This window comes from Ambystoma mexicanum, chromosome 13 (genome assembly GCF_040938575.1).
Source record: "Ambystoma mexicanum isolate Mex_15411 chromosome 13, UKY_AmexF1_1, whole genome shotgun sequence".
NCBI classification, from domain to species: Eukaryota; Metazoa; Chordata; class Amphibia; order Caudata; family Ambystomatidae; genus Ambystoma; species Ambystoma mexicanum.
In genome coordinates, this window is record NC_090938.1 from 235629277 (window position 1) to 235644128 (window position 14852).

A 14852-nucleotide genomic window follows, 5' to 3' on the forward strand; every position below is an offset into this window, starting at 1 on the left:
TTGTTTCTGGTATCAGTGCTAGACGACCTTACCATGATCAGAGATGAGGTCGGCACGGAAGGTCTGATTTTATTGGACCTGTCGGCCACTTTTGGCACTATTGATCATGGGATCATGGTATCTAGATTGAAGGAAGCGGGCTTTTCTGGAGCAGTTTTGGATTGGTTTCAGGAGTTTCTGGCTCCCCGTTCTCAAATGGCTTCACTTCCTCCTCATCGTCCGCCCTTGGTGGCGGTAACCTGTGGGGGGCCTCAGGGGGTCAACATTGTCCCCGTTGCATTATCATCTTTAAATTCGCCCTCTACTGGCACTTATTCACCTATTTGGTTTTGGGGTGTTTCCTATGCAGATGACGCACACATTCTGTTCAGGTTGCAGCCAGAAATTGCTGAAATCCTTAGAAATTGTATGGAAGCTATTCGGGGGTGGATGGTGGCAAACTGGCTTAAACTCAACGGCAGGAAGACAGAGATTTTATTTATCGGCCCATCAGACAGCTGGTGAATGGCCTTCAGTATTATGGCCAGACTCATTGGGATTTCTCCCTGAGCCAGTAAATATGGTGCAAAATGTAGGCATCAAAATATCAGAATCTTTGTCTTTGAAGGCTCAAGTGAATGAAGTATGTGGCCAGGGATTCTTCAAACTTAAGCAATTGAAGAAAGTTATTCCTTTTGTGCCTGAAAAATGTCATGCTTTGATTGTGGCAGCAGGTATTAACGACCGCATTGTTTACTGCAATGCAATCTATTTAGCGCAGCCATCCAATCTTATCCATCACCTGCAGGTGATGCAAAATGCAGCAATGCGTCTGGTGAAACATGTCCCTTTCGGTAGTGGAGTAACCGGGGTACGGCAATCCTTACACTGGTTGCCTATCGAAGCAAGGGTTAAATTTAAATCATTGTGTTTGATCCACTGTGCTCGAAATAGCAAAGGATGCTTTGCCATTCAAGAGAAACTTCGTAGTTGCAACCCATGCCAAACTCTCAGATCCACCAACACAGCACTCTTGTGTGTGCCTAGATATAGAAGGGAACGGCCGGCCGAAGCTGTGGAACTCTTTACCTCTGCACTGAAGAAACAATAGTGACTTTGCATTCCTTTCCTATGAACCCACTATCCGCAGGGGGACCATATCATCTTAAAACTGTGGGACAAGGGACAGGGGTACGCTGGACTCCTGACAATATTAATCTACTTAATGATAAATTGATTTACTCTTTCAATCACACTTCTCTTTCCTGGAAACATGCAGTATTCAATACTTTATACTTTGATAGCTTTCTCAATGCTCTGCACTGGTTCATTAAAGAAGGGTATTCCTAGGAAATCCCATACCCATAGGTTCGATCAAGAGTTGGCCGGTGAAAAGGCCCATACTCGAAAACTTATTAGAGGTCCATCTTCTTGATATTGAATGGAATAACAAAAAAACAAAAATTAGAGCTCTCCGTCAAAAATATAAAAATTACTGTAAATCCAGAAAATCTAGTCTGCTACAAAGGGATGCGGAGTCTATGCTTAAAATCCTTGTCAGAAGAGATCTTAGGCCCTTTTGGGCTATCTTTTCTGGCCAGGATGAAGTGGCAGTAGCCAACCAGTTGAATGCTATTCCTGAGGCCATATGGGTCGCGCAGTATGCTCTTAACGATACTTGAAAGCCTGATATTGACTATGAGACAATGTTAGGCCTCATTGTTAAAGCCAAGAAATCTAGGGCCCCTGGCCCTAATGGCTTAACGAACAATACATTTAAAGCAGAACCTGAAATTTGGGCTAAACTCCTTTTGTCTCCTATACCAAGATGTAGTTAACTCTGGTAACATCCCTTTTAGCTGGCGGACCGCCCATATAGTCCCCATCTTTAAGAGAGGTCTACGGACAATGGTCAAGGACTACAGGCCAATCTCATTGATGCGGTCTGCAAGCTTTTCGCTGCTATGCTCCTCTCGCACCTTAATGTTTGGATTAAGGATAATAATAATCTCCCAAAACAAACAGACTTTAGGGTTGGACACTTGATTTATTCTAACTGCCCTTCAAAGTTCAACCTGGGGAAAATATGGTGGCTCTCTCCATGTGGCTTCAATCGACCTATCGAATGCTTTCGATTTAGTAATTAGGTCAAGACTCTGGGAAAAATTAACTAAATGGGGGATTCCGGCAGGTTTACTTTCTTTGACTATGGCAATGTATGAAAATTCGGGCGTCCATATTAGGATCGATCTTAAAGGTACGCTCTCAAGAAGCATAAGGACTCGTATTGGGGTTAGACAAGGCTGCTTTTTAGCTCCCTGTCTCTTTATCCTCTACTTAGCAGACATAGGGGGAATTTCTTGAAAGTACAGGCATGGTAAATGCAAAACTGGGGGATCTTAGGCTCTCATGGTTGGCATACGCCGACGATTTTTTTCTTTTTGATCACACCAAAGTTCATTATATCCCAACTGTTTTGGACTGATTTCTTCCAAAAATAGCTTCAAAAATGTTCCTTTACCCTCAGATTCTTCAAATTCTGCCACTGTAAAAAAGAAGGCAGACTAGTTTCAGAAGGAAATCACTAGATTTGTTTATGGAAAATGCTTGTGCTTTTCTTTGAGGACCTTTGCAGTGGCAAAGGAGTGCTGTGCCGCTGCGCATGGACCGTGGAGCTCCCTTGCATGGTGACGCGTGATGCCAGGAAGCAGTTGGGCTTAGTGCAGCTGGCCTGCCTCCAGTGTGCGAAATCCGCTCAGATCAGATTAACAGCCTCCATGCAGCTCTCAGTCGCAGTTCCCTGCTCTTGGCAGGTGTGCCATGTTTTGGCACAAGCCTTTTGGTGCCGGCCGTATGGCGCACCACCCATCATTTCGAGTGAGTCGTTTAGATGCGGATGACATGGCAGCCTATGTGGAAACGGCCCCCATGCCAAACTTGAAACAGTTAACTGGTCAAGTGAGAACACTCCCACTAGTCAGTTAGGTGGGATCAGGTGGAGTCGTTCTAAAATAACAAATAAGTCAGTGGACGCTTGTCTGTGATTTTCAAGAGAATATCAGGATGGCTTAGTTTACACCCTTTTTTTTTTTTGTGAACTGAACAGTCTAACTGGGACGCTATTATTTAATGTAAGAATTCATAGCAATGAGTTAATTAAATGTATATGTGTTCATTTAGTTCGCAATAAAGGCGTTCTCATAGCAGTTTTTCATTGCATGATTTCAGACATGGGTGCAGGATCAGTGAAATCGGCGCCTGGATGGCTTTCCTAAAGCACTGTATTCAAACAGCAAGAGGCTTGTGTAAACGTTGGACAACAGCCAGCTTATCACATACACAATAAAAAATATCTTGATTGCCATTTTATATTGAGCAAAATTGATTATGTGAGTGCTCACTATTTCAGTTTCTTTTAAGATGGAACGCTTTATGAGGTAACTTCTGCGATTTAGATGTAGGCTGCAGACACAACTGGTTCGAAGACATCCCTGCAATATTGTTGATAATCGAAATATCTGAAGTTCTCTTGCTGCATGTGTGGCTGGCTTGAAGGCAGGGAAATTGGTCAAGTGTGCTGGATCATGCAAATCCATCATGCCTTACTTCCATCGCAGTACCAGATAGAATAAACTAAGTTTGCAAATGTACTGTCATTTGCAAAAATTGGAAACTCACGTCTTTCCTGTTTCTGCTTGACTTCTGTTTAGCATGAAAAGCAGGTGCATTGTTGACCTTCCATTGGGATGCTTTTGAGGCTGTGTTTCATGGTAGATACCCCGTCCAATCCTATAGTTGCAGTATAAAGTGACCCTCATTCAGGGTGGTTGAAATCATTTTAAACTATATCCAACGGCTGCCCGAACTGTTGATCCGGTAGTGCACTGCATATTCATGAGATATCCAGAAACTCAATAGTCATTGGATTTCGACGGAAGCTTGAATTGTATTCAAAAGGATCCCGTTTGCCTTCACAGCACAGCTCCTGGTGCAGCTGTGAGACATGCAGCGCCAAGCTTGAGGAACACACTGCGGGTGTGAGGTTTTAATTGTACTTGGGGCCATCCCAGAAAGTTTTTTTTTTTTCTTTTCTCTCCACAGGAAATAAGACTGATTGGATAGAGATTTAAGACAGGATGGTAAACGTCCACAGATTTTTGTGGAAAATGTGGTTTTCTGACATGTGATCTTTGATATGTGAAAAATGTGATTTTTGAAACGCATAGTTCAGTTAAGAAGCAGCATTATAGGAACTCCAACTGCAGAACTCAAGACGTGCAATACAACAGACATTTTACCAAGGAGGTGGAATGAACAAACTTCTAGTAATGAACATCTATGGGGCATTAATGTTTCGATCATGTGTACTAGGCCTTCTGAACTCGTTTGACTGGAGCGTTCCATATCCCACAGATCAACATTAGTTGGCTGGAAATACTTGTCGTCAATTTCCTTTATTAACGACACAATACACTGCTTTACGGTTCTTTTCAGTAAAAACCTGTGCCTCTGACATCTTCCTGCAGCCCCCACTGTGCTTGTCACACAACCAGCAAATCTCTCCCAACGCACCACCACTAATACCTCACTTCCAGGCATTTGATGAACATCAAATGACTTTAAATTGCTCCACTGCTACCTGGGAGATCGAATAGATAATTGCAGAAGACCTACAGACCAGTTAACAGGCACCCTTTAATTCTCACCCCAGTCCAATTGTCACTCGTAATTTGCGAGTGGAAATTTTGCACATGATTAACTCATCAGTTTGTGGGAGGGAATGAACACATTTGGAGATTTCTAATCCACACAATCTTAAATCCTAAGTTCTTGCTTTTGGCACCATAACCACTGTGCTGGAAAAGGACTGCTGGAGGGCTGTATCACCCCAAGAGCCAACATCTTGTTGACCTCAATGTTGATGTAAGACCTTACTTGGCCTGACAGTCTACAGCTCCTACTATTGGTAGACCCACGATCTCCAGTGTCGAGGACATGCTCACTCACACCAAGGTGTTGAGCCTGGAGTTAGGGAAACAGGGGGGGGAAATTTGCATAAGCAATTTCGCCTAATCCTGTTGTAGAGTCAGTTGCAGAGTCTCAAGGGCATCTTCAAAAGGAAAAATGAGCCAGACATCAGAAGTTGACTTCTTATTTTGGGGTTCCTTAAGGGCTCCAGCCATGCTCTTCAGTTACAATGAATACCCCAATTGGACCCTTTTAGTGTGAATGGTATGTGGACGAAACTTGATGAGTGACTCCATTTTCCTTTCACGCAGCATGGAAATACCTAGAGTTGCAGTTGCTACCCTTTCCAGACATGACCGCTTCAGGGAAGCCAACCTTTAAGGCTTTGACTTCATCATTGAGCATAGGCCAGGTGCTCAACATAATCATGCTGATAAGCTCTCCAGGATGTATAACTGACGGGAACAGGAAGGGAAGAACAGCAAGGCTTCTAATTGGCAAAAGGCTATCCTTGATTTTAACACAGCTGTTCCTGCCTGCTAAGGGAAAGGGAGCACTAATCAGTCTGGTGATCTCTTGTGAATCTGGTGTCTGCAAAAACTAGCAGAACTAGGTTGGTCTTGACAAGATGCAGCAGGTGGGTCCTTATCCCTAGTTTTGCATTGTCTTGTGCTTAGCGATGCACCCAGGGCTAGACAAGTGAAGGGTCCAGACTTTTAGGTTAAATTGGGATCCAGGCAAACATTGTTTTCAACCTGCAAAAGTACATACTTTCAAACATCTGTTTGCTACCTAATCAATGTTGGTTGCCACATTGACAATTGTCCGGTTTACTTTGCGGGCTGATGAATGTGCCTTGTTCAGGGGATCTGACAAACTGATATCGGCCAGATCTTGTCTTGGTCCCCTGTGCCCAAACCCTTCTGAGGTAGGCCATTACAATTCGCAGAAAGGGAAAAATGTATAACAGAGAATCCAAGAGTGCACTTGTATACCGCATGCTGGATCACACTATTAATATTTCTTTATTAACTCTGCTATCAACCAAATGAGCGCACACAGTGAACTGTGCAGGACAATTGGGAAAGAGTGTCTTTGTTACACCTAACAAGCCAGCGTGTCTCTTGGGGAGCATCAGTCATATTCTGGATAAGGACTTCAATCTGTTAGTCAGGGAATGGCTGGTACATCAGCCAGTAATAAGCTAGGTGTTCTGGGCCTGACACCAGATGTTCACTTTAAGTCGTATGCCCTTATACTCACTGTATGTCCCAAACCGTATTCTGTGCATCATCTGCATATTTGACTCTAGATATTAAGCAAATATAATTACTTTTCGTTCTGGGGAGGCATCATTTGATATAGAGTGAAGAATGTTACTCCATTTATAGTTCAGTCCTATTAAAATGTTTTTTTGTTGCCTTATCTCTTGCTGCTGGCAAACATTTCTGAGGCCCAGAAGAGTTCACTTCCATTATGAGTTGGGCTGCTTTGGTACTGTGGCTCATGTCTATTACCTCCAGTATTTGCACATTTTCCATGTTACTTTAACTTTGGCACATATTTCCGTATTGTGAGTGAACGAGTTATAGGAATGAAGTAAAGTCACTGCAACAGGCAAGTGACTTTAAGTAGCTTCTGTGGCACTGTCTAATGGTAGATGTTTTGTTGACGCTTGTGTGAAATGAGCTTTAGCAATGTCTAGTTTGAGTATGCAGTTATGAACATTTTGCTAATAGCCCTCCTAAAACGTTTTAAACCATCCTCGTTTTAATTTTCAGGCTGTATCCACAGAATTTCAAAACGAAAGTGCAGCAGCATTGGCTGCAGCAGCAACCAGACACCTGCAAGAAGCCGAGCAGATAAAGAGCCATGGGTCTGAGCATTGGTAAGTATCAAAGTTTGTCAGGGGTACAGCATCAAGAAAGAGTGAGTCATGGAACCTGCAATACCAAGGCATGAGGAGTCCTGGAACAAACCAGATCAAAATGAGTCTTGCAAGTGGCAGCATCAAATCAACTTACTCTGGGATCGATCGTAGTAATTGTTTAGATTGTGGGGAATTAACAAGGTACGAATGGGAAAAGCTGTGGTTTCCAGCCCCTGAAGGCCTACGAGCTGTATAAGTTATATTTCTTTTATAAAGTGAAATTTGTGCAGTGCAATGGCTGGTTGTAAGAGTTTGGGGCTGCATGTACTGGAGGAAGTGTTGGAAGGGGTTGAAGGATTTAAAAGAAAATTTATATTTTAAGAGGTGATTTGAAGAGTAAGGGGACACGTTTGGTAGTGATATGGCGGTGGGGAAAAAGTGGCACTGGTTGGGTAATACAGGGAGTAGAGGAATAAGCAGTATTAGGAGCTTTTCAGATTTTGCAGTGGTGTGGGATTCTGAGAGGGCGTTATAGTTGGCATTAACTAAACGCTCTCGTGAGTGCAAGGCTTCGACTTAAGAAAGGGGTTGTTTTTATAGAGGTATATGTATACAAATGTTATTTGTTCGTACGCCTTTTACTGGGCAAAGCTCCAACTATTGCTGACAAAAGTGGCTGTTCATGTGTGGTTCCTGGGACTGTCTGGTCCCGGTTCCCAGTCATGCCAAAGTGTCTTTCGCTGGGCAGTTGTTTGCCCGAGGCTGTCCAGGACCCCTATGTAGAAGAGCAGACTTCTGATTACCCGAGGACGACTCCTGTAGCTGACGGGCATCAACTCCAGTGAAGTCCTTGTGAAGCCCTGGTAACCTTATTTCAAGAAAACCCTTCTCTGTGCTTTGACCCCTGGACTGGTGGGAACAACCAGTCTCGACACTTGCTCGAGGATCCGTCCTTAAGTGTCACTGGACCAACCGGTGGACTGACCAGCTCTCCCCTGGACTACCTTGCTGCAGCCATCACTGTTCTGAGTTCATCCTTATAACTTGGAGGATCTTCAGCTTGTACTACAAAACACCTGCTCCTACATTTTCAGCCGCTTTGCTTCAACGTAAACCATGCAGGACCTGCTCCTTTGTTGGTCCGTACAAGATTACCGGTCCCCGCCTGATCCTGGTGACTCCCGTTGCAAATTTGCTTCCTAGAGGTGTCCTGAGATTGCCTAAGGGGTTCAGCTGGAAGGTACCTGGAACCGATATTGAAGCACTGCGACCAACCAAAACTAAATCCCATGTCCAAAAGTGACCTCTGCACCCACGACTCCTGCACCTTCCTCAACCGGACCAAGCAACTGATTCTGGAAACTCAGCAGTGGTCTCTGGAGAAATCTGACTCTGGGAGGTATGTTAACATACCTGTTCCTTTCCTGTCCGTCCCCCATGGGGTTGCACGGGTGTAAAGTCCCCGTCCCCGTCCCCCATGGGGTTGCACGGGTGTAAAGTCCTGTCCCTAAATTGCTCTTTCTTGACTTTGGTCAGTGGAGTCCTGGTGAAGGATCCCTAACCAGACCTATCCTAATGTCTGCGATTGAATGTGTTTACTTAACTGAACTTTACTTACCTTTTTTAACTTTGCATCATAACCACTGGCATTGTCCAATCTTTTAGTAAACCTTCATGAAAAGTATATCTTTGAAACTGCTGATGTTAGGACACAGGGCCACAAATCATCTTAGGGCTGGACTTACTACGTGTTAGGGAGGTGTTTTATGGTTACTCTACCGTGTTTCTACTGAACTTCATGCATCCAAGTACTTAACTATTTTATACTGGTTATTGAAACCAATCCGTTGCATCTTCTCCGAAGGGTGAATGTATATATCTGTTTTGTAGTTGGTGTGTGCCAATATTTGCCCAGACGTTTCATTTGCTTAGTGTGTATTTCAAAGGCCTAACAAATTATTGCATTCTTTTGGACTTGCATGTCTAATTGGAATTATTGGTGTTCTGTTTGGACACATTGTAACCCCCAGACCACTCACTGCCCTCCTGAGTTGAAGCCTTGCCGTTCTACTACCTTACCTCAATTGTGCCTGGCTAGTCATAAGTGTCTCCCTGTTCACTATAATAGGTTGTCTTACCACAGTCCACCCCAGGGTTGTTTTTGGCCAGACCTTATTGGTTATGACACTGGATAGGCGTTCCTCACGTATGTTACGTGAGAATGGGATCCCCAAGTATGTTTATGCATCAACCTCTTCCAGGCGAATATTGCCAATCGTCCAAACATTTTTTGAGTTTATCTGAATGTTGTATGAGGTTCACTTTCCTTATTGTCTTATGTCATGGTCCAGATGGCACAGATAATTATCTATCCCCAGAGTTCCCAGGCACCCGCATCATCTCGTAGAGCATTCATTTCTAGATTTGGTAGTGGTTCATCTATCGTTCCTTCTATGTTGTCCCTCTTGCGGGATTGGGCATGTACTCATTGGCAAAATCATTCCACATTGATTCATTCTGAGCCGCTCTCCTGTGGAGGGCTGCAGTGATTCTTTCCATTGTGTAAATGTTTGTTGCAAAGCCATCCCACTCTTGCTCTGGACCAGGCAAGCTTTCCATTTAATCACCAAGCAGGCACTTGCGGCGAGCAGCAAGGGGACCACTATTCCACTCATTCTCATCAATTCACCCTCACATTCTTCCAAACCGAACAGTATTGGGAGAGGTGCAGCTTGGCTTGAGATCCCATCTATCTGCTTGATCCAACCAAGGACCTCATTCCAATATACTTGAACCCGGGAACATTCCCACCACATGTGCCAGTAGTTGGCTCTCTCCCCACATTGACGCCAGCACAAAGGGCTCAAAGTTTGAAACATTTTCGACAGCCTGTGAGGGTCATATTGCCACCTAATGGAGTAACTTGATGACATGCAATTTATATTGAGCCGCTATAGACACTTGTGAAGCTCCTTTTACATATCTTCGCCCACATTTCTTCATCCAATTCTCTACCTAAATCCCGTTCCCACCTATGCCTCAAGTTAGTAGTTGATAATTTCCCAGAATCTAACGGTGCTCTGTACATGCCCCAGATAATTCCCTTGGTCCCTGTCACTGTGTCAAGTAATTTCTCAAATGGGTTGAGGACTCTTTGTGCTTTCTCATGCCATGCCTTACTCATGAGGGTGCCCTTAAATTGTAAAAAAAGAAAAACAGGTAATGGTTGTATTCCCAGAGCCTCTTCCAGTTCTGTAATCGTGAGGAAGATGCCACGCTTCCATAATTGATCCCCCCCTCCCGAGACCCGCATCGAACCAGGATTGGAATCATGCATGGATGGGGATCTCCTCACGCACTCCCGGCGCCCATATGTGGCTTAAGGGGGAAGGCCACGTGGTGACACCCTTCATGTCCGCCCCCTCCCTCCAGATTTCCCGTATCGTACCTAGTATGGGGTGGTTTCAAAGTAATTTATTTCTAAGGACCCAGAGCCATTCTAAGACAGTGGCAGGGGCTAGATGATTATCGAGGTGTATCCACTGTAACTCTTTCCTTCCTCTCATGTGGGGAATCGGTACCCTCAATTGCACTGTGCGGTAATATAATTTTAGATCCGGGAGTCCCACCCCTCCCTTTTCCTTGGGTAAAATGAGGACTTCATATGCTATCCTCGCTTTTTTCCCTTGCCAGAAGAATCTCAGAATGGCTCCCTTTATTTCTCTAAAGAATGCCTCTGGGAGTTTCAATGGGAGCATTTGGAATGGATATAGAAATCTTGGGAGGCCACCATTTTAACTGCGTTTAGTCTCCCCATCCAAGAGATCGTGAGCTTTTGCCATTTCGCCAAATCAGCATGGAAGCAAGCTAGAAGGTGGGGGAAGTTTTCATCATAAATATTTTCTAAGTCCCGTGTCAAATTGATCCTCATGTAGCGAAGGGTGGGTGGGGCCTCCTATCACTAGGCCAAGTGTAGAAAGTCTTGTGGTGTTCTCAGGGATAAGTTCCTGTAATGGGAACATTATAGATTTGGACCTGTTAATTTTGAAACCCGAGAGTTCCCCATATATTTCTATCAAGTGTATGGCTCTAGGTATAGATGTTATGGGGTTTTTAACATGCAGCAGAATGTCGTCTGCATCGAGGGCTACCTTGTATTCCCTCCCATCCACCTGTAGACTGTCAACTTGAGGCTCTGCTCTAAGTGTCTGAGCAAGAGGTTCTGTCTAGGGAGAGAGCACATATCGCCTGGTGCCTCTCTCTCCAAGTCAAACCATCTGGAATACTCTGAGTTGACCATAGCTGATGCCTTGGGGGACGTGTTGACCACTTTGATGCCTTTTTTGAAGATAGGGCCCAGTCAGACCTTGTCAAGTACTGCCTCTAAGAAGCCCCACTTCACCCTGTCGTTTGCTTTTTCAGCATCAATTGATAGAAGCGCTGGGTCGCCTGCCATTTTCTTCGACTCACGAATTGAGTGAAGTGTCTTGCGCATCGTGTCCGCACCTTGTCTCTCTAAGATAAATCTGACCTGGTCGGAGTGTATTAATAGGGGCATGTGGGTCTCAAGTCTGGCTAACAGTACTCGGGTGTACATTTTTGTTTTGATATTAAGCAGCGAGATGGGACGATATTATCCACATTGCTTGGTGTCCGTGCCTTCTTTGGGGATCACAGAAATCAGCACCTGTGAGGATTCAGGAGCCACCCCTGTCTGCAAGATGTTGTTGAATAAGTCAACCATAAAGGGGAGGAGGGACGAGATAAATGTCTTATAGAATGCAACTGTGTACCCGTCGTTACCTGGTGCCTTCCCTAGTGGGAGCCTCTTGATCGCTCTTTCGACCTCTTCCGCCGTAATCGGGGACTCCATCGTTCCTACTTTGTCTCGAGAGAGTCTTGGCATATCCACCCCACGCATGTATTGGTCTGTCCGTTTCCCCCTTTACCATTTCAGATCTATATAGTTGTTCATAGAATTTTGCAAAGACCTCTGGGATCTCTTTCGCTTCTAATGTCTGGGCATCGCCTTACCCTTGAATAGCGGCAACCCACCTCTCTGCTCTTTGTCGCCGCAGTCTGGCGGCAAGCAGAGCATCTGCTTTATCGCCCTTCTCATAATGTTGTTGTCTGAGAAATTGGAGTTTACGTATGACTAGCCCCTCCTCCAAGCGTCGGAGCTCCTCCATTTTCTGTACAGCCTGTGCCATAATGTCCATCTGCTTGATTTCCCTCCTCAACCTATTCTCTATCAGAATCCTTTCTCTCTTTTTCTCAGCCCCTTCCTTAATCAGGATACCCCGCCACGTTGCCTTCCCTGCCTCCCACACCACTCTCTTGGATACCTCTCCTGTGTCATTTGCCTTAATGTATTCCTCAATCTTCCCTGTTGTTTCAGCACGGAAGACAGGGTCCTTCCACAGAATTTCATTGCAACGCCACTTGGCAGACTTAAGTGGCAATGTGACCAGATTCGTGTCAACAGTGACCATGCCATGATCCGACAACGAAATTGGGACAATCTCTGAGGCAGTCGTGGCATCACTCAAGCCCTGTGAAAGATACAGGTAGTCTATTCTGGTAAACGTGCAATGAGGTGCTGAATAAAATGTATACCCCGTTTCGTTGGGGTGTAAGTTTTGCCAAATGTCACGCAATCCGTACATCTCCATTATTTCCATTGCCTCTGTACGGCCACAGTCTACCGGTTCACTTGCCTCTGGGTTTTCAACCGGCCTGTCCCATATGGGATCTGCCTATAAGTTAAAATCTGTGCCTAGAATTACCTGGTCCGAGGATTCCAACATTATCTTCGGTACAGTGCGTTGCAGGAAGCGAGAATGCCCGATGTTTGGAGAGTAAAATGTGGTATTGTGTCTTACCCACCACTAAGATGGCCATCCCATCTACATAGGGGTTTATAGTTATAATTTCGAAACAATGTCGAAAGTCATTTTTTCGAAAAAGTCAAATTTTTTTTAATGCATTTTTTTTTCGAAATGGGGGGGGGGGGTTTTAAAAAAAACGGAATTCGACAATTTTTTTTTCGACATTATTTTTTCGAAAAAATGACCGACCACCCTACGTAGGCCATACCTTAGAAATCTCAAGACTAAGCCCCTTCCTTACTAGTATACCCACTCCTGCCTTCCGCAAGGGACCAGATCCCCAAAATTCAGTGCCCACCCTGCAGTACAAGACCCTACGTTCTTCCCCGTGAATATACTTGATCTCTTGAAGGAACAGCACATCCAGCTTCGCTCTTTTAAATTCCCTACACACCAATGATCGTTTTGTGGGCAAATTCAGTCCTTTTACATTGAGCGTGCCTGCCCAGAGAAGTCGGGTCTAGTGGATGGAGATTCTACCGCCATAACCCTTCCTCTGTCTATTCCGCTCGTGTGTCACGCACATACAACCTCTTCTCAATACACTCACTGCATCATCAAATCCATTCATGTAGAAACTTGTTTGTGCAATCCCCTCCCCTTACGCCTTCCACCCCTAGCGCCGTTCGACCTAGCCGGGTTATCACCTAGCCAGTACCAGACCACCAGTGAGGAACGTGCATCCCACGATCCCATCTCAAATTACCTCATCAAACATTGGGCCCCCTCTCCCCCATGCTCCCCCCCCCCCCCCCCCCAACTTGCAAGGTAGAGTAAACCTTAAATTGTTTCAAAGCGACCCAGCCCTGATCATAAACATTTCACTGCTAGTGTCTGGACTGCTAGTGTCTGGATCAGGCATGTCGGCAACTACCCCGTTTACCTTTGCGGTGCCCCTTTCGCTGAACCACAACGTTTTGTCAAGATCAACCGTTGGCGCATGTTCAAATGTGAGTACTATGTTTGGTCGATCGCATCTTCTCGGGCGACCCATCCTGTCACTCTGGTCACTTCTAGCACTTGGTTGTTTCAAGTCGGCCAGATAGCCTGTGAAGGCCAATGGCACATGCGTCTATCGTATTGCGGATTGCCACTTGGTCGTCGCTCCTTGTCTTATCTAGCGTCTTTTCTCCGGTGTTGTAAAAATCCCATTTTACTCAGAGCTCTACACCTGGTGAGGCGTTCATCCTCCTATATTTTTTGGAACCTGGGATCTTCTTTCGTCTCGTACCTTGGATAGGCCATTGCCTGTCATCTTCACACCCTTCTCCCTGGTTTTTTGTTTTCCTGGTTGCCCAGCATGTCTGATGTGCAGGTCTTTGTCTTTCTCAGATTTCAGTCGAACCGTATTTCCCTCCCATTCGAATGTGAGAGAGAAGGGGTAGCCCCAACGGTATGGATTCCCTTTTCTTTAAGCCATTTAAGCCATTTAGTTGGAGGCATACATATCCTTCGCATGGCAAGGGTGAGTGAGGATAGATCTTGGAAAATTGTCACTCTTGTGTCGTAGGATTTGTGGGGTGCGCTTGGCTTTTTCGAGAACTTTGGCCTTGTCTGCATAATTGTGGAACCGTGCAAGGGCTGTTTTCGGTCCACCAGCAGCTCCGCCAGCCCTCTGTATCCGATCAATTTTCGGTTTGTCGTCTTAGTCATCTTCGAACAGGAGTTTCACAATAGAGTGTAGGGCCTTTTCCAAGGCTTGCTCGGTTTCCCCTTCCCTATTCAGGATCCTGAAGATCCGCAGATTGTTCTGCCTTTCACGGTTCTCTAAATCGTCAATCCAATGGATCTCCTCCTCTGTGGTTTGTATTTGTGCGACCCTTTGTTCCATTTGGGACTCCAAGGTATCGAGGGAGGTTTGGTTGTGTTCTATTCCTTCCAGTCTCTCCTTGATCATGTCAGTTCGGAGCGTTATCTTGTCTACCTTACCACCAATGTCCGCCCTCGTGCATTTCATTTCAGTGAGTAAGGCTGCCACATCCGCCTTGGTCACAGCTGCTTCCGCCTCCGATGCCGCCATTGCAGATTCCGGACTGGGGTCTACAGTATTGGGCCAGCTTCTGCCGAGTGTTCATGTGTTCTCCACGTGTGATTTGATGGTTGGCCCACGGAGCTAAGAGTCGAATTGCTCAGAGATGGTGGTTTTG

At 45.2% G+C, this 14852-nt stretch overlaps 1 protein-coding gene across 1 annotated transcript in view; it reads left to right on the top strand.

Moving 5' to 3' along the window:
- The window catches only part of IPO9 (importin 9), a 904513-nt gene that overhangs the window by 435102 nt on the left and 454559 nt on the right, over positions 1-14852 (top strand). Inside the window, exon 12 of the mRNA XM_069633697.1 lies at positions 6729-6835. Coding sequence (XP_069489798.1) covers positions 6729-6835 — 107 coding nt within the window. The remainder of the gene's footprint in view (positions 1-6728; positions 6836-14852) is intronic.